This window comes from Sus scrofa, chromosome X (assembly GCF_000003025.6).
Source record: "Sus scrofa isolate TJ Tabasco breed Duroc chromosome X, Sscrofa11.1, whole genome shotgun sequence".
In the NCBI taxonomy this organism is placed as follows: domain Eukaryota; kingdom Metazoa; phylum Chordata; class Mammalia; order Artiodactyla; family Suidae; genus Sus; species Sus scrofa.
Genome location: NC_010461.5, coordinates 82,508,323 through 82,531,098, shown reverse-complemented (window position 1 = coordinate 82,531,098; position 22,776 = coordinate 82,508,323). Strand labels below are relative to the sequence as shown.

At 40.7% G+C, this 22,776-nt stretch overlaps 1 protein-coding gene across 3 annotated transcripts in view; it reads right to left on the bottom strand.

The window, feature by feature from the left end:
* Positions 1–22,360, bottom strand: part of CSTF2 (cleavage stimulation factor subunit 2) — a 32,123-nt gene extending 9,763 nt beyond the window's left edge. Inside the window, exons 1-12 of one of the 3 annotated variants that reach the window (XM_003360388.4) lie at positions 22,203–22,360; positions 21,044–21,122; positions 20,391–20,560; positions 19,473–19,609; positions 18,892–19,011; positions 18,662–18,799; positions 15,138–15,261; positions 7,799–7,861; positions 5,341–5,400; positions 4,582–4,723; positions 3,627–3,802; positions 3,070–3,347 (exon numbers count right to left, since the gene is read on the bottom strand). In XM_003360388.4, the coding sequence (XP_003360436.1) occupies positions 3,070–3,347; positions 3,627–3,802; positions 4,582–4,723; positions 5,341–5,400; positions 7,799–7,861; positions 15,138–15,261; positions 18,662–18,799; positions 18,892–19,011; positions 19,473–19,609; positions 20,391–20,560; positions 21,044–21,122; positions 22,203–22,260 (1,545 nt within the window). In that variant the 5' untranslated portion in view covers positions 22,261–22,360. The remainder of the gene's footprint in view (positions 1–3,069; positions 3,348–3,626; positions 3,803–4,581; positions 4,724–5,340; positions 5,401–7,798; positions 7,862–15,137; positions 15,262–18,661; positions 18,800–18,891; positions 19,012–19,472; positions 19,610–20,390; positions 20,561–21,043; positions 21,123–22,202) is intronic. The other 2 variants (XM_003135231.5, XM_005673758.3) reach the window with 2 other exon arrangements.

Sequence of the window (22,776 nt, the reverse complement as noted above, 5' to 3'; positions counted from 1 at the left end):
AAAAGCTAATAAAAGTGATTATCTAGAGGAGATGGGGGACAGAGGGAAGATAGGTATGGGAAGGAAGTGAGGTTCTTACTGTTTATCTTTTTTACATGAGTGAATGTATTTTATATATTTATTTATTATTTTTTGTCTTTTTAGGGCCACACCCACAGCATATGGAGGTTTCCAGGCTAGGGGTCAAATCGGAGCTACAGCTGCTTGCCTACACCAGAGCCATAGCAATGCCAGGCCCGAGTCGCATATGCAACCTACACCACAGCTCATGGCAACACTGGATCCTTAACCCATTGAGCAACGCCAGGGATCGACCCTGCATCCTCATAGATATTAGTAAGATTTGTTTTTGCTGAGTGTCGATGGAAACTCCTATATATTTATTTGTAGCTGAACATATTGAACAATTTTAGAAAGGTTTGAAGATAATATTTTTATTTTTTCAAGGGAACCCTCCTACACTGTTGGTGGGAATGTAAATTGGTACAACCACTATGGAAAACAGTATGGAGGTACCTCACAAAACTAAATATAGAACTACCATATGACCCAGCAATCCCATTCCTGGGTATATATCCAGATAAAATTTTCACTGAAAAAGAAACAAGCATCCCTATGTTCACTGCAGCGCTATTCACAATAGCCAAGACATGGAAACAACCTAAATGTCCAATGATAGATGAATGCACTAAGAAGATGTGGTACATATACACAATGGAATACCATTTAGCCATAAAAAGAACAAAACAACGCCATCTGCAGCAACGTGGATGGAACCAGAGACTCTCATACTAAGTTAAATAAGTCAGAAAGAGGAAGACAAACACCATATGATATCACTTATACCTGGAATCTAACATATGACACAATGAACCTATCTATAGAAAAGGAAAAAAAACTCATGGACATGGAGAACAGACTTGTGGATGCCAAGGGGGAGGGAGTGGGATGGACTGGGAATTTGGGGTTAGTAGATGCAAACTACAGCATCTGGAGTAGATAAGCAATGAGATCCTGCTGTATAGCACAGGGAACTATATCTAATCACTGTGATGGAACATGATGGAGGATATGTGAGAAAAAGAATGTATATATATGTATAACTGGGTCATTTTACTGTACAGCAGAAATTGACAGAACATTACAAATCAAGTATAATAAAATTTTTTTAAAAAATTTTATTTTTGGGAGTTCCCGTCGTGGTGCAGTTAACAATCCGACTAGGAACCATGAGGTTGCGGGTTCGGTCCCTGCCCTTGCTCAGTGGGTTAACGATCCGGCGTTGCCGTGAGCTGTGGTATAGGTTGCAGACGCAGCTCGGATCCTGCGTTGCTGTGGCTCTGGCGTAGGCTGGTGGCTACGGCTCTGATTAGACCCCTAGCCTGGGAACCTCCATATGTCACGGGAGCGGCCCAAGAAAGGGCAAAAAGACAAAAAAAAAAATTTATTTTCTCTATCTCAGATCTAGTTGGCTTTATATAATCTACGAATGAAAACTATAATAAATCTAATATTACAGAGTAATGAGTTTGAGTACTAGCAGAGGTAAAGAAATACGACATTATCAACAAATGGTCTTCCAACCATTATTTTCAACATCTTTCTCCAAAGAATTATCAACAGAATTATATAAGCATATTATGTAGTTATTTGGTATTTATCTCCCCACTAGAATGTAAACTCCATGGGGACAGGGACCTTGTTTGGTTCACACTGCTATATCCCCAGTACCTGTAACTCCGTCCAGTACATAGTAGGTGCTCAATAAATATTTGTTGAATGAATGAATGGAAGCATAAAACTCATTTATCATGAGGCTACTGACCACAGAGGGCACAACGAAAATCAAAGCCCACAAATAGTTTATATGTAAAGAGTAAAACTTGGGAGTTTTCTTGTGGTACAGCATGTTAAGGACCTGGTGTTGTCACTGCAGTGGCTCAGGTCATTGCTGTGGCACAGGGAACTTCACATGCATTTGGTGCAGCCTCCACAAAAAAGGTAAAACTTGAAAAACAATAGAAGAGTTTTATTCTACACATACCAGTAAAACAACATATTCATATTTCATATTAAAGAGGGAGGATAGACACACATATACATATACATATACACTATGCACAGGTAATAGGACAAAGTAGTAGAGTGGAAAAAGAAGGTTCTATTCTTTGCTTTGCCACTTTTTAGTTGTGTGAATTTGGGTAAGTCACCTGAATTCTTGGGTCTCAGTTTCCAAACCTATAAAACGAGAGAAATGGATGGCTGACATGTTCCATTCCAGCTCTGACAATACCATCCTCTCTTATACACATATGCACACAAGGTGGAGTAAGGCACAGAAGCATGTAGAAGAGAGAAGACAGACAGAAGTATACAGGGGAAGGAGGAAGTCACACTAAGGAAAAAGGAAGGTGGAAGGGCTAGAGGGAAACAAGGTACCAGCAAACCAAACCAAACCAAACTACCCTCAGAGGGAAGATACATACATACCACCTCCCTAAAACTAACTGGAGGTGACAGCATATTAGACAATCATAGACCACCATATACAAATAGCTGGAGAGAGCCAAATAAAGAGGAAGTAGAGATAAGAATTCAGCTGCACAGCTTTTAAAGCAAGCATTAGTAAATTGCCTTGCATATGTCACTGTTCACTTAGGCCATGTGGTGAAAGTAAATTAAAATAGATTTCTGCAAACCTAAGATTAGCTAAATGACCACTAATAGCACTTCGTATGCTCTAATGCAGTGGTTTTAGAATTATATATTAGAATCATTTGGGGGAGGTTTTTCAAATTATCCATGCCTAGATTCTACTGATGTGCTCTCTACCTGCTAAAATCAGGGGCTCTGCTCTAAATGGAATATGAAATTATGGGACAAGGTTACTCTTTTGGACTATAATCCTGGTAGTCAGAAAATCACCACCCTAAGGAACAGAGAAACTAAAGGAAGGGAGATAAGGTGAGGAACAGATCAAATCAGAAAGCAGTAATAATCAGCCTCAACGATCAATTCCTGAATAGGTCAAGGTTTCACATACAAGCTGGAAGTGAATGTTATACATACCTGTCTGGATCCCTGGGGGCCAACTGCACCCATGTTAATTGGACTAGGACCCTGGATTCCACTAGGCATAGGGCCTCTTGGGCCTGGGACAGGGCCCCTTGTATCCATGCTTCTGGCCTCCATCCCTCTGACTTCCATTGCACGGGCCTCCATTGCACGGGCCTCCATTGCACGGGCCTCCATCGCACGGGCCTCCAATCCTCTAGCATCTAATCCTCTTGCCTCCATGGCTCGTGCCTCCATCCCTCGTGCATCTATGCCTCGAGGATCTCTTCCGCCTATAAAAAAAAGTTGCAAGAAAACCACTGTGTAGATACTCATCTTTACTGCAAGAAGAAATAATAATCAAAGAAAGATAGAAATCTATTCCTCCAGTCACATCTACCCCCAACTACATCAGACTGCTTTCTCTTCAATTTCTCAGACTGGTAGAAATACGTAAAAAAGCTTGCCAACCCTACTGCCCAACATTCTGTATCCCCGATTAGAGCCGAAGTCAGCAGGTTCATCATGAGTCCACGACTACCAGTCAGCCTTGTGACGTGGTTTCCCCTCACCTCTGCCATCCAAGGGTGGACCCCTCTGATCTAGCATGGGTCCTCTTGGCTCTGCCATTAGAGGTCTGGGCTCAGCTAATGGCCCTCCCCTCATCTCATGTGGGGGTGGGCCACGGCTGTCATGGCCAGGGACATGGTGCATGGGCGGACCCTGATGAGGTGGTCCCAGGTAACTTCTAGAGACGGAGAAAAAAATATTTTAAAACAGAACAAAACAACAAGAAAAAAGTGTCAACCAGAAGATCAGGAAGTAAAAATCAGACAGAGATCTGATACAAAGAACTGATAAAAACATCAGTTTATAAATGCTAAGAGAATAACACCAAAGAGGTTGAAGAAAAGCTATGGAGATGTAAATCCATGTATTCAAGAGTTTCACATCTGATCAGCGCACTCAAATTAAGGAGGAATTAGTGGATATCCATTATATATAATATGAATACTCAGTATGGTCCTTAAGAATGTGGGTTACTGTATGGGTTCAAATCTAGGATCTAGCACTTATTAGCTGTGTGATCATGGGCACATCTGCCTTGGTTTCTTCATCTGTAACATGGAGCTGATATCACACAGTATCAGTCTCTCAGGGTTGTTGTGTGGATTTAATGAGATGATCTCAGACAAGTACTCAGAGCAGATTCAGAGGCAAAATCCCCACTTGTATCGATTATTATTGCTATCATCAGTATTGCTACTACCAATAAATAATATAAGTTTTTCCTGCTCAGATATGTGTGCTAGAATTTTCAATTTCTGAAAATGGAGTAGAGCAATGGTTAGTTCAAAATGACATACTCAGCGACAGAATTCTACCCAGGAAGTGCTTTGTCTTGGATAGCGGCTATGAAGATCTTTTGAAGTAGGCATACAGGTACAACTGGTATGAAAAGACTTTGTTCTCAAAGCAAGAGGAAATTCTGATCCCTTCAGTCTTTTCCTTCTACGTTCTGCTTACCTAGGCTCTACCTCTCCAGTTACAGAAAGTAAAGTGCCTCCACGTGGGTCATTTGGAGCATCTCCTAACAGACCTCGAGGAGTTGGGACATTGGCAGGCAAGGGCCCACGCTGCATAGCTGCTCTGGGGTCTTGCATCGGCACTGCCAGAGAAAGAAACGGGGAGTTACTACTGTGAAGGACACATAAGGTAACAAGAAAATGACTCTCTATACCACAGAGTGGGTGAAACCTCACCACAGCAGACTCCTCTTGCAGCTCAAGAACAGAAGCAAGGTAGAGGCAGAATCTGTGCCATATCAGAGGTATGGATGGAATTACATAAAGAGCAAATCGGGGAGCAACCTGCCAAGAACTAGCACTGCAACCTGAACAAACTTATGCTCCTGGTTTTCCTTATAATCAATCTTAGTTCAAGGACCAGAGTCACAAAAAAGAGGTAGGGTCTTGGCATATATGAACACTGCCATAGCTCTGCAAGAACCTGCTGTCTCCTTACAGACTGCTATTCCATCCAAGCCTCCTGACACCAGTAGGGAGGGAGTACAGCCTCAGACAGATGCCCATATCATCCATGTTCTCTGCCCTGTGTGAAGAGGTCAGGCTTGTGGCCCAACAGGAAAAAAAATAAAAACCAAAAACCCAAAATACTACCCTTTGGGGTTCTGAACGTGAGGATGACTGCCAAGCAGCTCTTGTCCTCTCAACGTCCCACCCTGAACACCACAAGCAAAAGGAAACCCGCAGATACAATGGGTACCTTGAACTCGCTCAATTGATGCAGGCCCGGCGGGTCCCACGGGCGAGTGCTGTAGGGTTCCTAGGTGAGCAGTAAGTTCAAAAGGAGAAAGAGCAGACACTTAAAATAGCTTGCACACTCACACACACACACACACACACACACACGCAGAAGCATACACATACAGACACTGGAGATTTAGACATATAAGTTAAAAAGCCAAGAGTTCATTAACTTGCCCCGGACTACAAAATCTTCCTAAACTAAATTAGCTTCTTTGGATCTGAAGCTGTTCTGCTTTGATGAGATTGCTTCCTAAGATAAAACCTGTGGGCCACTGATTTTATCTGAGCAGGAATAAGCAGCCACTTTCAATGTTCACCTCTGTTTATGATTCCCCTTAAATCTCCTTATGATACCATTCAAAAAAAGAAATTAAATATAAAAAGGATGGTTCTGAATCTCTGGTTAGGCAAAGAACATAAATATATTTTTCATAAACAAAAAAAAAAGAAAGAAATTGTACTGAATCTGGAAGGCAAGATTAATTCTGGAAAGGTCCACAAAAGAAGTTCATAGTACTATTTTTTTGGCCATATTTTAAAGTACAAAAATTTCTATCAAAAAAGTATCAAATGGGGAAATGCAGTGAATGAACTTTAGACAAGGAAAGAGAATATCACTCCTCAAGAAATACTCTGCCACTGTAAGTCTGTGATAAACAAACATATGACAACTGCAAAGACATATGATGACAAGGGCACCAAGACTAAACAAAGGTGGCAGAGGGCAAGAAGTATGTTCTTAAACATCTCATTGTTTCTTTTCACCATTACAAATGTGCAAAAGAAGAATGGATGGCAGGAAAAGAAAGACCAACTGGGTACAAGTAGAAAGATTCTTGCTTCCTCTGCTGTGCGCTAAAGGAAAACTATAAAACTCACCTCATTTTGTCTCTTCATGAAGACGTTTTTGACATACCTTCAAAACTCAAGTCACTTCCCTTTGTTAACTTTTGACCAGAAAGGTGAAGATAACTACATCAAGAAGGAAGATGTCTTACAGAAGTGTGTATTAAACAGCTAAAGTTTGATTGATGGCTGGGGAAGAGGTAAAAGTATGACTGAAACCCTAATTCCTTCTCACTACTGCAAAAATACTTTGGGGAACATACATGATCTACTGATAGTGGCTGAGGGCAGTGGGGCACAACAGCACAAAAGCACGGGCTGCTCAGATGAAGTGTTTGGACAAGAGCTTGTTCCACTGTCAAATGTTTGACAAGATTGTTAGTTGTGTCACTTCGGCAACCAACCCCAGTGTACAAACCATAGACAAGGAGTAGAGTGCATAGGTCTGTATCTTAGCATTTTGCTTTTTAAAAAAATGGGTTTTCCTTATAGACCATATGCTAATAAGAAGTAACTTAAGCTTCCCCAGGCTTGTCTAATGCAGTTCTTTCTCATCACAAGGGCACAATGAATAAAAATAGAAGACATTAGAGAGCATCTTTAGAAGTTAATAGAAGCAGCGTGGTTTAGCAGAAAGAGAATAGATTTTGGAGCTAGAAACTTTGGAATCTTAGCTCTGCAGCTTATTAGCCGGAAGATGAGTGCACCAAGCCCAATCCATGTTACTTGGATACCAGTATTTACTTACCGTGTCCCCTTGAGGAGTAACTCAAAACTCTGAGCTTCCAGCCCTTCACCTGAAAACTGAGGTGCTGCCAGCTAACTCACATGATGGTTTGTGAAAATTAGAGAGTGTGGCCTATTGGATGCACTCATTTTTACTCTTAGTTCCTTCTCTTTTCCCTCTTTCTTCCTGATGTTGTTTTTAAGCAAATCACTGCAGTTTCTGTTTCTTCAAACTCCAGTATCACAGAGAAACACATGGAGATTCTGGAGTGAACGCCACTGTGGTATGCAGTGTTACTGCCACAGCTCAACATACACTTACCAGACAGGCTTCACAGACTTTTGATCCTTGGGGTTGAAATTTATCTTCTACATACACAGACACATATTATATGTTCAGTATTAAAACATCTTAATCAGATCTCCATAGAGGGAGAGAGAACGTGTCAGGAGAAGCATTAAATTACTAAGAAAAGGTGATATAAGTGAAATAGAAACAAAGGAATCATCTGCTCTGTCATCAATTCTTGTACAGCCGGGCTCTGAATCACTAGATAGAAATCTAGACAGCTGTGTCCAAAAGAATCTTCTGCAATGATGGAATGTTCTGTACCTGCAATATCTACTATGGCATTCACCAGCCACAAGTGGCCATTGAGCCCTTAGAATGTGGCTAGTGTGAATGAGGAACTAAGTTTTAGATTTTTACCTAATTTCAATTTGATTCAATTTAATTAAACATTCAAATAGCCACACGTAGTTAGTGGCTGCCATATCAGACAGTGTAGATCAGAACACTTCCAAATCTAGATCACATTAATCAGACATTAATATTTATTTACCTTGTCCCCGCTCCATGGATACTGGTCCACTTCCTGGCATTCCAACCTGGGCCTGCATTCCTCCTAGAAGATAAAGGGTAGGAAAAGAATTAGGACAATGGAGAAAAAACGTGGACCATGCCTGAGTTAATAATTTTCCTCTTCCTGCCCCACAAGCAGAAATCTACAAAAGAAGGTCATAACAACCACTAAACAACGTAGTTACACAGAAAATGCAGTTTGTTAGTGCACTTTAGGCTTCAGTGACAGAAAAGTGAGTTAAATACGAATTTTTAAGCTCACTGGTTACCAAAACCTTGGCAGGGAGTTCTGTAACACAGAACAAGGGCACTTACCCAAATAACTCCTCCCACAGGAAGCAGTTCTGTTCCCAGAGTACTTTGTAAATGTGTGGGTACGCTGTTTCGGTTGTGACAGATTTGAGGGAGGGAAGGCTGGCATCTTACAAGAAGCCAATAAGGATATCAGGTGTCCTTCAGTGTATGAGACAGTCCCACAAAATCAAGAATTTGCCTGCCTTGCAAAACGTTCAATTATCTTGCTAAACATTCACACAAATGAAAATTTTTATAGTCATCTGAACTTAGAACCTGTCTGTTTTACTTGTAAACAAGAAGGTTCTTTGTCCTGTATATATATATGTGTGTATAAATATATATGAATACACACACACACTGAATTTTCCAAAAATGAAATTATTGAGTAAATTATGGGTACTTTATTTTGTTTTGTTAAGAACTTTCACCAAAAGTTTTCATTTTCGCCATTTCAGAAAATCACATCATCAGTGTCAATAGTTCTTGAGGTATCTGAGTTGCCAAAACAACATACGTGGGTCTTTTACTTTTATAGTATAAATTCAAGTATCTGACTGCTATTTTTTGTTTTCTAGTGTAGTTGTGCTTGAAATTTGCGTATTAAAAACGTTCTTTTTCCCTTTCCTTCTCCTTTATATTATAGTTAGGGTTTTTTTTTTTTTGAGAAACTGGTGTTTTTTGAAACTACGTTAAGTGTGTTGTATCATCTGTGCAATTCATTTTAGGATAGCAAAGGGTCACTGCAAAAATATGTTACAAAAAAAGAGGCCACTGGGCCTAATAGGGTTGAAAATCTTTTTACAAAGACTAAACCACAAGTCCTTACCATATAGCAATAACTCTCTTTTCCTCAAAGGAACAATATATGCTGCAAGTGGGGAGAAAAGACAGCCTGAACTACTCGCAGTTCAAGAATACTTACCTAAAATTATCCAAGTACATGTCACATTCTCTTATCCCTTGCCAGGCACCAAAGAGCCATAAATTAAGAACCCGAATCTGTGCTAGTCCTATCAGTGCTACTAAGTAATTGTAATTTTTGAATAAGTGATTGAAAAAATTAACACATCTCTAGGCTTTCTCATCTATAAAGTGAACGAAGCTCATCTAAACCAGTGTTTTCCTAGGATGTGGTCCATAAGAGCATCAGTATCACCAGGGAGTTGACAGAATTGCAAATTCTCAGGGCCCTACCTCAGTCCTGTGGAATTAGAAAGTCTAGGGGTGGAGTTCCATCATGGCATGGTGGAAAGGAATCCGACTAGGAACCATGAGGTTGTAGGTTAGGTCCCCGGCCTCGCAGAGTTGGTTAAGGATCCGGCGTTGTCATAAGCTGTAGGTCGCAGACGTGGCTTGGATCCACGGTTGCTGTGGCTGCGGCTGTGGCTGGCAGCTGTAGCTCTGATTGGGCCCCTGGCCTAGGAACCTCCATATGCTGCAGGTGCGGCCCTAAAAAGCAAAAACAAAAAAAAAAAAAACAAAAAAAAAACAAACAAAAAAAAAACCCCAAACAAACAAACAAAAAACCACACAAAAAAGTCTAGGGGTGGAGAGCAACAATCTGTGTTTTAATATTTTATTTATTTTTTCAAGGCTGCACCTGTAGCATGTGGAAGTTACCAGGCTAGAGGTTGAATTGGAGCTGCAGCTGCCAACCTACGCCACAGCCACATGGGATCCGAGCCATATCTGTGACCTACACCATCCTTAACCCACTGAGCGAGGCCAGGGATCAAACCCGCATCCTCATGGATACCAGTTGGGTCGTTACCACTGAGCCACAACAGGAACTCCTGTGTTTTAATATTTTAATGACCCCTTTGGGTGATTCTAATGTACACTAAAATTTGAGGTCTAAATAATTTCAAAGCTCTCCTCTACCTATAACATTCTATGATTAATTCAGACCACTCACCAAAACAATACAAAGATTTAGGATCTTCTGAGGAAAGCAGTGACAGAGGGCATCATGAGCACAATTTCGCATATAACACTATCACATGATGGCACTTTCATTTGTATGGGCTAGCTTCTGAGAAGTGGAATTGGTAGATCAAAGTGTATATGAATTTTTAATGTGAGACTATTTTTTAAACAAATTGAATGAGCTCCTGCTGTGGCACAATGGGACTGGTGTCCTGGGAGCACTGGGACGTGGGTTTGATCCCCAACATGGCACAGTGGGTTAAGGATCCAGCAAGGCCACAGCTATGGTTTAGATCAAGACTGGCTCAGATCTGATCCCTGGCTAAGGAGTTCCATATACTGTGGGGTGGCCTAAATAAATAAATAAATAAATAAATAAATAAATTGTAGCACAGTGGATTTACAATATGTTAGCTTCTGATGTACAGAAAAGTCTTTATATATATATATATACACACACACACTCATTTTCATATTCTTTTCCATTACGGTTTATCACAGGATATTGAATATAGTTCACTGTGCTATATAGTAGGACCTTGCTGTTTATTTTTTTTTTTCATCTTTTCTAGGGCTGCATGTGTGGCATATGGAGGTTCCAAGGCTAGGGGTTTAATCGGAGCTGTAGCTGCTGGCCTACACCAGAGCCACAGCAACTCAGGATCAGAGCTGCGTCTGTGACCTACACCGCAGCTCACCACAACTCTGGATCCTTAACCCACTGAGCAAGGCCAGGGATCGAACCTGCAACCTCATGGTTCCTAGTTGGATTCGTTAACCACTGAGCTATGACAGGAACTCCTGTTTACCTATTTTATATATAGTAGTTTGTACCTGCTAACCCCAAACTCCCAATTTATTCCTCCCGCCTTTCCCCTTTGGTATCCAAAAATTTGTCTTCTATGTCTGTGAGTCTGTTTCTGCTTCATAGATAAGTTCATTTGTGCCATATTTTAGATTTCCACATATAAGTGATAGCATATGGTATTTGTCTTTTCCTTTATGACTTACTTCACTAAGTATGATAATCTTTAGGTTCACCCATGTTGCTGTAAATGGCATTACTTTGTTCTTTTTTATGGCTAAGTAGTATTCCTTTAAAAAAGAACTACTCTCTTAAAAGGCTGAAAAACTTCACATTTCCACCAGCAATGTATGATACCACTCTCCCCACCAATACTAAGTATCATCTCTGAAACTTTTACTAGTCTGAGGGGATTAAGTAACATGAAATCTCATAGTTTAATTTGCAATCCCCTGACTATAAATGAATGTTTTTGTTGCCATGTGGATTTGCTCTTCTATCATATGCTCTTCTATGAAGCACCTACCCATTTTCTTTGCCTACTTTTCTATGAGCTTGCTCCCCCTTCTCATCAACTGTCAAAGAACTTTGTACAGGGTATCTCAAATATCTTAGTAAAGTTTTAACAACTTCAGAACTATAAATGCTGCAAACTTACAAAAAATATCACTTGAAATTTCAACTACTTAAGTTCCTTTTACACTCAATTTTAACTTTTTCCAACTTTTATATTTATTAATTCCCACTTCTTGGCACCTTGCTGTATTTTTTTCAAAATTATTTTTCTAGGAGTTCCCATTGTGGCACAGTGGTTAACGAATCCGACTAGGAACCATGAGGTTGCGGGTTCAATCCCTGGCCTTGCTCGGTGGGTTAAGGATCAGGCATTGCTGTGAGCTGTGGTGTAGGTTGCAGATGAGGCTTGGATTCCGAGTTGCTGTGGCTGTGGTAGAGGCCAGTGGCTACAGCTCTGATCAGACCCCTAGCCTGGGAACCTCCATATGTTGGGAGCAGCCCTAGAAAAGGCAAAAAGACAAAAAAATCCAAAAAAACCAAAATTATTTTTCTAGTACTTTAGAACTAGTAGGGTTCCTTTACTCTTAAAAAAAATTTTTTTTTTCCTTTTTAGGGCAGCATCTGCAGCATATGGAAGTTTCCAGGCTAGGGGTTGAATAGGCTGCAGTTGCCAGCCTAAACCACAGCCCCAGCAATGCTAGATCCAAGCCTCCACGCCACATCTGTGACCTATACCACAGCTTGTGGCCATGCCGGATCCTTAACCCAGTGAGCAAGGCCAGGGGTTGAACCTGCATCCTCATGGATACTAGTTGCATTCTTAACCCGCTGAGCCACAATGAGAACTCCCCCTTTATTCTTTTTTTTTTTTTTTTTTTTGTCTTTCTGCTATTTCTTGGGCCGCTCCCGCGGCATATGGAGATTCCCAGGCTAGGGGTCTAATCGGAGCCGTAGCCACCAGCCTACACCAGAGCCACAGCAACATGGGATCCGAGCCGCGTCTGCAACCTGCACCACAGCTCACGGCAACACCGGATCGTCAACCCACTGAGTGAGGGCAGGGACCGAACCCGCAACCTCATGGTTCCTAGTCGGATTCGTTAACCACTATGCCACAACGGGAACTCCTATTCTTTAATAATATAGACACTTTTAAGGATATTCATTTCCCTTTAAGTACTACTTTTACTATTTCTTGCACTTTTTTGTATGAAGTTCATTACTTTTTGTTGACTTTTTCTTTTTGGTCTTTTTAGGGCCACACCTGGGCCAGATGGAGTTCCCAGGCTAGGGTTGAAGTGGAGCTATAGCTGCCGGACTATGCCATAGCCATAGCAGCATGGGGTCTGAGCTGCATCTGAGACCTACACTGCAGCTCACTGCAACTCTGGATCCTTAACCCACTGAGCAGGGCCAGGGATGGAACCTGAGTCCTCATGGATACTAGTTGGAGTCAATTCCATTGCGCCACAATAGGAACTCCCGACTTTTATTATTCTATTTTTTTCACCAAACACATGGTATGTGGAAATGCCTGGGCCAGGGACAGAACCCCTACCAAAGCAGTGACAACATTGGATCCTTAATCTGCTGTGTCACCAGGGAACTCCTGTTGTCTTTAGATAATTTATAAATTTATTTATATTTCCTCATTATTTCAAGGATTACCAAGAATATGTTCTTTAGTTTTCCGAATAAAGTTTTTTTTCAGTCACCTTTTAATTATTTATTTCCAACTTTATTGGCTTGTAATCAGAGAATGCAGCCTATGGTCTCTACAGTTTAAAATTTGTTTTTGGAGTTCTCTTGTAGAGCAGCTGGTTAAAGATATGGCATTGTCACTGCAGCGGCTTGGGTTGCTGCTATGGCGCAGGTTCAATCCCTGGCCTGGGAACTTCCACATGCCATGGGCATGGGCAAAAAAAAAAAAGAGAGAGAGAGAGAGAAAGAGAGAAAGAAAGAAGAAACAACTTGTTTTTATTTTTTTGGCCATGCCTGTGGCATGTGGAAGTTCTTGGTCCAGGGATTGGTCCATGGTTCTTGGTCCATGCTGTAGCAGTGACAAGAGCCACAACAGTGACTATTATACTGGATTCCTAACTGCTCGGCCACCAGGGAACTCCTTTTCATTTTGTGGCTAAGTACATGGTCAATTTTTTAATTGGTTGGGGAGCATATTCTCTAGTTAAGTGATATAAGGCTCCCTCTATGTATTAATCAAGCTTATTGATTCCATTATTTTATTTCTCTATGTCCTCACTTATTTTTTGTCTACTAGCACAGTGCTACACCAAGTGTGGTCCACAGACAACAGGGATCCACACTTTGTATGTTAACAGTTCATGACAATGTTAAATACAGAAACGGAGAACAGATACGTAGAAACTTTTATAGCAACTTGACATTGCTGTGACATCCAAGTGCATTAGGTGCACTTGTCTTACTGAACACAGTACAGACCAGTTTGGGTGTTTTTCAACTCATGCAATGAGCTGCATACCTCACGGGTTGTACACTTGTCATGTGTAGTTGAACCACATTACAATGTGTGTTATTTTAAGGTAAGCTAAGCACCTATAACACAAAAATGTATAAAACACAGCATCTATTTCTTTCAGCGAAAGATAATTTAACTGTAACTCAAGATAAGTGAAAATCATGAGTTTGCTGACATTTATTTAAAAATCCTTTCTCCCATTCTCTGTCAACTTAGCTCTTTAGATTGGTTTCTCTATAAGAGAACAATTTAAAATCGAACTATCCCCAATGAGTTGTGTTATAGTTAATCTAACTCAGATTAGGTAAATTAACAAGAAGTAAGTTCGTTGCATAAAAATCTTTACTTATATATATCATGTGTTCACACAGATGTTCCACGTGAGGAATCACTATTTCACCTATAACTTTTTTAGTTATGATTGTTGAATGATGAAAAGCTACAAGCATAATAGAAATACTCTATTAATTTCCGTATACACAGTTTTAGTGAATACATTTAGTTTTTAAGATTCTTTTCTCCTTTTGTTGTTAGGTCTAATTATATTTCACGAAATACAATTGTTTCTGGTTCCCGACTCCCCTCCAAATATTTTTTTTGGTTGCACCCATGGCATATGGAAGTTCCCTAGCTAGGGACTGAATCCAAGATGCAGATGCAACCTATGCCACAGCTGCAATAACGTTGAATCCTTAATCCACCGTACCAGGCATTAAACCCAAGCTGCCACAGACAATGTCAGATCCTTAACCCAGTGTGTCATAGTGGGAACTCCATCCATGTACTTTTTAACCTCATCTGGCAATCTCTGGCTTTTAATGAGAGAACTCAGTCCATTCACATTTAGCAGAATAATGACTATATGAGATTTTATTCTCTCCAACTTGACTCTATGTTTATTATCACTTACTTCACAATGTCATTTCCTTTTCTCTGTATTTGCTGGCTTATTCTAGTATCCATTCTATTTTTCCCCTTGTTAGACTGGAACTTCACTATACTTTTCCAATTTACTGTCCTTTCCTCTGCTCTCATAATCAGACATATAGAATGTGTTTATAAGAAACCAACAATTTCCTCCCACCCAGGATATATACTGCCTATTTTTGAGACTGACTCAATGCCTACTGCGCTAAGGAGGCAGATTAAACTGCCTATTTATATGTTAATTTAATGTCAACGATCTCATTACCACATAATTTGATTACACTATGCCATTTGCTGTAACAAAACTTTAGCAAAGTACCAAAATGGTGAAGGCTCTAAATGAAAACATACCTCCAGGAGCTAAGGAACCAGGGCCAGGTCCTGTTACAGTGGCTGGTATCTGCCCTGGTGCTGCAACTCCAGCCTGCAGAGAAGCCTGCATCAGAGGAGGTGCTCCGTTGACATGCATTCCACTCTGACCAAGAGAGAAACTGGGAGTATGTATATGCTCTGTGGAGACTCAACACACAAAGTCTATGATCTTAACTCTTCAAATTGATGCCCCCGAATATTCTATCAAGTATCCTCTTCCTATAGCATGTCTTATGCAGCATTAGATTTATAACATACTTTGAACAGAAGTTGCAATGCAGGGAGTTCCCATCGTGGCTCAGCAGTAATGAACTCAACTAATATCCACTAAGATGCAGATTTGATCCCTGACGTTGCTCAGTGGGTTAAAGATCTGATGTAAAAAAAACGCCATGAGTTTGTGGTGTAGGTTGCAGATGCGGCTCGAATCTGGCATTGCTGTGGCTATAATATAGGCCGGCTGCTGCAGCTCCAACTGGACCCCTAGCTTGGGAACTTCCATATGCTGCGGGTGTGGCCCTAAAAAGAAGAAGAAGAAAAAAAAGAAATTGCAATACAGGCAATAAGCCTGGTTATATAGAACATAGTTAAGATGGACCATACTATAAAAGCAAAAATTGACAAGTCCATCAATTTAACATGGACCAATAATATGTGTGGTGAGACCATATATAGTATCTACTTCAAGACCAGGGTCTGGCAATAAGAGTTAAAAAAAACAAACAAACCAAAAACCTGCCTGAACCCAGGAAGAAAGAGAGTGAGATTGTTTCTAAAAGAAGAACTACTGGCTGTCTACATTCTAAGATGAAAAAATTTTTTTGTTTTTTCAGGGCTGCACCTGAAGCATATGTAGGTTCCCAGGCTAGGGGTCAAATCAGAGCTGTAGCCTCTGGCCTACACCACAGCTCACAGCAACGCCAGATCCTTAACTCACTGAGCGAGGCCAGGGATTGAACCTGCATTCTCACAGTTACTAGTCAGATTCATTTCTGCTGAGCCATGGCGGGAACTCTGAAAAATTTTTTTATTTGACCAATCCTTTCTCATCCCTGTCCTCAGACATAATTCTGGTTTTGAGGAGAATGTAAAAAAAAAAAAAAATTTAATGCTACATTAAAGAGGGAAAGGGAATGTTATGTTTTCATCTGTGTATTCCCAAGAGAACTGAGCAGTGCCTTGGAATAGAAAGCCTAATAGATAAGGAATAAAAGCTAAGTTATATATTCTCAGAAAACACAAAACTCTAAAACAGAAAAGAGGAAACTGTATAATAAGGTGGTTAAAGAGAAAACAGGCTATAACATCAGAACCAAGTTCAGATCCAGAATTTGCCACTTACGATTATGATTTTTGGAGCAGTTAACCTCTTGGGCCTTAATTATTTCTTTTCTATTTCTGAAAAAGTATTTACTGAATCAGAGCAGGGGTTGGTAAACTACCACCCGTGGGCCAAATCTGGCTCACTGCTTGGTTTCACAAATAAAGTTTTATTGGAACATGATCATGCACATTTGTTAATGTATTGTCTGTGGCTCATTTCACATTCCAATGGTAAAGTTGAGTACCTAAGACATCCCGTGGCCTGCAAAGTCAAAAATATTTACTACCTGCCATTTAGAAAATGTTTGCTGACCTCTGCCTTAAGCTTTTGTATAAGCCATCCAAGTTGTTTACCTCTGCTAATCTAATGGTTAAAAAATGTGGGGGTTTTTTTGTTTTGTTTTTTAATTTTATTTATTTTTTTGTTATTTCCCCAATACAATTTTTTTTTCTACTGTACAGCATGGTGACCCAGTTACACATACATGTACACATTCTATTTTCTCACATTATCATGCTCCATCATAAGTGACTAGACAGTTCCCAGTGAAAAAACGGTTGTTTATTGTACTTTGCTCACATTTATCTTATTGAGGTTGACCACTTTTCATATATTTAACATATATTTATATTTCTACTCTTTATGTGTATTGCATAGTTTTCTACTGCATTATTGGTAATTTTCTTACTAATTATAGGAGGTCTTTTTATTATTAAAAGTTCAGATACATAAATTGTAGAGAATAAAATAACCACACAGCTCAGGAAACAAATTATATATACAGTTGAAATCTCCCATATGGTCTCCTCTAACTGCATTCTCTATCCCCTTCTTAGACAACCACTTAAGAATTCTTATAGATGTTCTGAAGTTTTATGTAAATCATTATATTAGGAACCTGCTCTTTGCAACTTACTCAACATGTTCTGGGGTATGTACAGACACACATACCCCATATTTTGTAAATACTTTCATATTCACTTACTTTCACTTCTGTATGGCACTGTTTTTGAATGTATCTTAGTTCATCTTCACTGTTATATGGAATTACATTTTTGAAAATCATTCATGGTGACATGCAGTTTAATTGTTATAGAGTATTTCACTGGATAAATATAACTGATTTTTCTCTATTCTTCCACAGTTTTACATTTAAGACATTTCCAATTTTTTACTACTATAACATGGCAATAAACATTCTTGAGCATGACTAAAGATCTTAAGTCATCAACCTCTTGTCCATCATATGTGTTGCAAATACTTTCCCCCAATTTGTCATTTGCTTTTGGTGTTTTTCTCCATATAGAAATTTTTTTTTTTTTTGTCTTTTTGTCTTTTGTTGTTGTTGCTATTTCTTGGGCCGCTCCCGCGGCATATGGAGGTTCCCAGGCTAGGGGTCCAATCGGAGCTGTAGCCACCGGCCTACACCAGAGCCACAGCAACGCGGGATCCGAGCCGCGTCTGCAACCTACACCACAGCTCACGGCAACGCCGGATCGTTAACCCACTGAGCAAGGGCAGGGACCGAACCCGCAACCTCATGGTTCCTAGTCGGATTCGTTAACCACTGCGCCACGACGGGAACTCCTCCATATAGAAATTTTTCAGTTTTCAAATACACTGATTTTTGTCATGGCTTCGGGGTTTTATGTCACACTTGGAAAATAAGCTCTACTTTTTTTTGGAGTTCCTGTCATGGTGCAGCAGAAACAAATCCGACTGGGAACCATGAGGTTACAGGTTCAATCCCTGGCCTTGCTCAGTGGGTTAAGGGTCTGGCGTTGCTGTGAGCTGTGGTGTAGGTCAAAGATGTGGCTTGGATCCCATGTTGCTGTGGCTGTGGCTGTGGCTGTGGCGTAGGTTGGTGGTTTCAGCTCTGATTGGACCCCTAGCCTGGGAACCTTCATATACCGCGGGAGTGGCCCTAAAAAGACAAAAGACAGGAGACCAAAAAAACAAAAAAAAGAGCATAAAGGAAGGATGTCTATTTCACAAATTTGGCACGAAAACTATATTAATTCAGGTGTCATGTACTTTGCAACCTTGTTTACTGCTTTTGTGCCTAAAAATTGAAACTATCATCTCTAGCTCCTGACCATTCTTCTTTCAACATATCCTCCTAAAATGAAAGTGACAGTCTAAGACACATTTAAAAAAATCTTAAAGGATAAAGTCCTACCAAAGACTGGGCCTGAGGGGCCTGAGGATTCTGCTGGTTCATTGACACATTGGATCCTGAGCCAGGTCCAGTGCTGTGGACTGTCTGAGGGTTGCCTGCAATCAGTGTTGGGATATTTGTCTGGCGATGCAGAATTTTCTAAAAAGTGAAAAGACAAATCTATGAGCTGTCTGTTTCTGTACCACTCAAGGTCTATCCTAGCATTTCATAAAAGAACCAGAAGCACTCACCAAGGCGATTTCTGGATCCACAATTCTCATCACTACCTGTGCTTGTAGCAAAGCATAAGCCAGTTGAGGGTTCTGAAGCAACATGTTCCGTGCTTCCTGGGGACTATTCTGGACACAGAGCTGAGAAGATAAAGAGATCAGTCATCCGGTTCAATTCATCAATCAGGTTATTACTTAGAAACTGATCATGATTTAGAGCTATTCGCATCTGAGAAATGTAACATTCAAGAGGCTTTTTAAGGTATTAATTTTTACATAGCACACAAAATCTTGGTCATGGCAGGCAATAGAAGGAAGAAGGCACTTCAAATATCATGATACCATCATTTAGGAAAAAAGTCGTATTTTAAAATCTAGATTTGATATCTATGGGCCACAAAATCCCAGCCAGATTGTGTAGGTGTGTTTGTGGACAAAAAATGGAAAGTACTCTTCATGAAATGTACACTATACACCGAAGGTGTAAGAAATGTTGGTCAACAGGCACACTTTCTGTTTCTACCAGGGAATCATTCATATCAATGAAATCCTTGAAAATTTGATGTGATTTGATTTATCCATAAGCTAGTGCCTCCTCCTACCTTCATTTGTTTCATCAGTTCAAACATCTGCTCTGGTGGAAGACTGGCAACTGCTTTGCTAATGGATTCAGGGGCATCCTCGGGACTGATGGTCTCTCCATAAGGTGACTCAATGACAGGGGCACCAGTGCCAAGACCTGATTGGGAAGAAAGTACAAGAAAGTTAAGGAGGCAGTATAAAGAGCTAAACGATTTCAAGTATCTACTCTTTACAGAGTTGCTGTAAGACCCTGTTGATAACTTTAAATTTTCTGGAGCTGAGAAATAAGTGATTTTCAAGTCTCATATTTCTGTGGAGGAAAGTGACAGAGTGTATCTTCTGCTCTCAGAGGAAAGCTGGCACCAGGGTCACAGAAGTGAACAATATTAACTTAAATTAGGGGCTAGGCATATCCATTTCCTTTTACAAATCATTTCATAAGCAAAATGTTTCTTTTTTTTTTTTTTACAATTTTTTTTAATTGTTATTTCCCCAATACAATTTTTTTTTTCTACTGTGACCCAGTTAAAAGGGTTTAATTCTAATTTCAAAATGGAATTTCTGGATTCTGTTACTTCATGAAAAAAAAAGCCACGAGAATGCCTTGGTATCCTTACCAGTTATAGATCTGGTAACATAATTATAGGAGTGGCGGACACTAATGACAGACATAGTTAGCACTACTAACGGCTTCCTGAGCCTGTAATTCATCTTCAGCTGGAAATCAATTCCTTGGTAACGGAAGGTCTTAAGTCAACTTTACTTATTTCTCAAAGGTGTACACTGCCCTAATGCAGGCAGCTCTCAGATGGCTCAAATAAAGATGTTGTGTAGCTGAAAACCATTTCAGCAGATGCTAAAACATATGATTATGTGGCAAATCTCCATTGTTACATCTTTACTAACTCATGTTGCATACAGCTTGGGTTTTTACTCACTCTTCAGCTCCTCTTTGTTCTTTTCGCTGGCAGCATTGTCCACTCGAAGTGCTCTCCCACTGAATTCACGCCCATTTAGGTTTCGCATGGCACTAAGTGCTGTCTCCTGGTCTTGGTATTCACAGAAGCCATAACCCTTTGGTTTTCCTGTCTCCCTATCATATACCAACCTGGAGAGCAGAACCAAGTATCAGGCATGAATGTTATATACATGCAGGTTTTCCACTAACATTGCTGTGTTCTAATGTGGTTTACTTTAAGACAACCTTACTGCTCCGTGTCACTGAAATATTTTTTACACATCTTTCTAAATGGGAAAAAAAGGTAACTTTTAGGAGTTATCTTGTGGCACAGTGGGTTAAGGATCCAATGTTGTCACTGCAGCAGTTTGGCTCACTGCTGTGGTGCAGATTGGATCCCTGGCCTGGGAACTTCCATATGCCAGGGGTGGGCCAAAAAAAAATGTATCTTTTAGCAAAAATGAATGTGAATTATATGGTGTGTGAATTACATCTCAATAAAGCTGTTACAAACAAAAAAGAATTTTTTTGTGCATGTGAAAAGTCACCAATAAAAACTTTGCCATTATTACTAGGGGCCAATTTGTGGTGATTTTTAAGAAATTTCCACCAAGGAGTAAAAGGGGATCTCACCTGAAACTAACAACAGGTCCAACCTCAGAAAAGATGTCCTTTAATTGCTCTTCAGTAGCCTCATAAGGAATGTTCCCCACTAAGGAAGGAAATAGATAATATATTAAAATTCTGAGTTTGTAATCTAGGTCTTTAGTAAGAAAACATTTACATATATCACTGAAAATGTAACAACTGGTTCAAACACAACGTTCCTCCAATCCCGATTCCATTGTACTCTCTTAGACAAGAATTCAATGGTGTCTACTGACTTTAATTACAAGAGGAATAAACCATTGAGACGAAACACAAAAGGTGTATGCCCTAAGTATTAGTTCTTAGACTGAACTGACAGGTGTTACATTTTTCTTAAGTATGGTGAAAATAAATATTTAGGCATTGGTATTTACCTGAAAGTCTGCAAGTCATAAATAACTGCTAAAAATGTCAATATTATAATATATGAAGCCGGCTCCTATGCCAGTATTTCCACATATACACACACTCAAAGGAGAATGACCACGAATGTCGTAGAGGATGTTTAAAAGTTATTCTGAACTATTTTGTCATGTCCCTCCCAAAAGGTGCTTTAAAATCGCCAGATACTTTTAAAAATCAACTTATTTCGGCCTGAAAGATTGCTCAGAATAGACTCGACCCTCTTTAAAATTTCTCTGAATAGGTCTTAATCATTCATTCATTCATTTATTTACAGTTCACCTTAAGACGCCGGGTGGCCACTACCACTAACGACGAACTAAAATGTGAAAAGCAGAGGATGAAAGCCCTTATGAGAGGGCGGGAAGTGGACAGAAAGATCTATATCCTCAGCATATAAACTGTATTCTGGGATAGGGGGTGAGTAGTACGGGGCAGTTGCCATGAGCCCTCGCTTCTATATAATAATTGAGGCTCACGAAAGGAAAACGCATAGAAGCTGAACGCTAGTTTAACTTCCTCGGCCACATCTTGCAAAGGCTTTGAGGCCTCGGGGGAAGGGGAGCATCACTTTGCCCACGAGCCCACCAAGCTGGCCGCCCGACAGGACAGGCAGGTCGAGCGCAAGCCCGACCCATCACCGGCTCCTGCAGCGATTCATGAGATGCAGGACGGCATTCCTCGGCGTTCCCTGTCTTTTTCTCTCCCTCCCGGACGCTTGGATCCACCGAATTCCTCTCACCGAACACCGAACGTAGCGAACGGTCCACCGCAGGGTCTCTCACAGTCAAACCCGCCATCGCTCTCTTCCGGGGGCTTCCGGTGCGCCAGAGCACACTTCCGTACGGCGCATGAGCCCAGCGCCGAACACGCTTCTGTACGGCGCGTGAGCCGGACGCTTCTGAGCCGGCCGGACGCAGGGCCCCTCCCCTGGCGTCATTTCGTCATAGCAGGCGCGCGTCACGTCCAGGAGAGCGCTAACTCCCTCCCGGCTGGGCTCCAGCCTGAGAAAAACTACGTTCCGTGTTGGAGCTCGGCTAATTTGAAGGCTTTTAGTCTGCATAATTCTTTATTGTTCATTATTTTCTTAAGCTAACGCAAGTAATTGTCGACCACAATAACGATGGCGGCGGCGGCGGCTTTACCATGGTAACCGGAAAGTCGATAAACGCTGCGTCCCTTTCCTTTTAGTTCCGCCCTGTTAGGGGAGGGGAAATGCTTGGCCCCGCCCCAGCGGGGTGCATTTTTATCCTTTCTCAAAAGCTCTGTACCCACTGAGGGAGATGAGGAAACAGAGTTACGGCACCCTAGAGAAT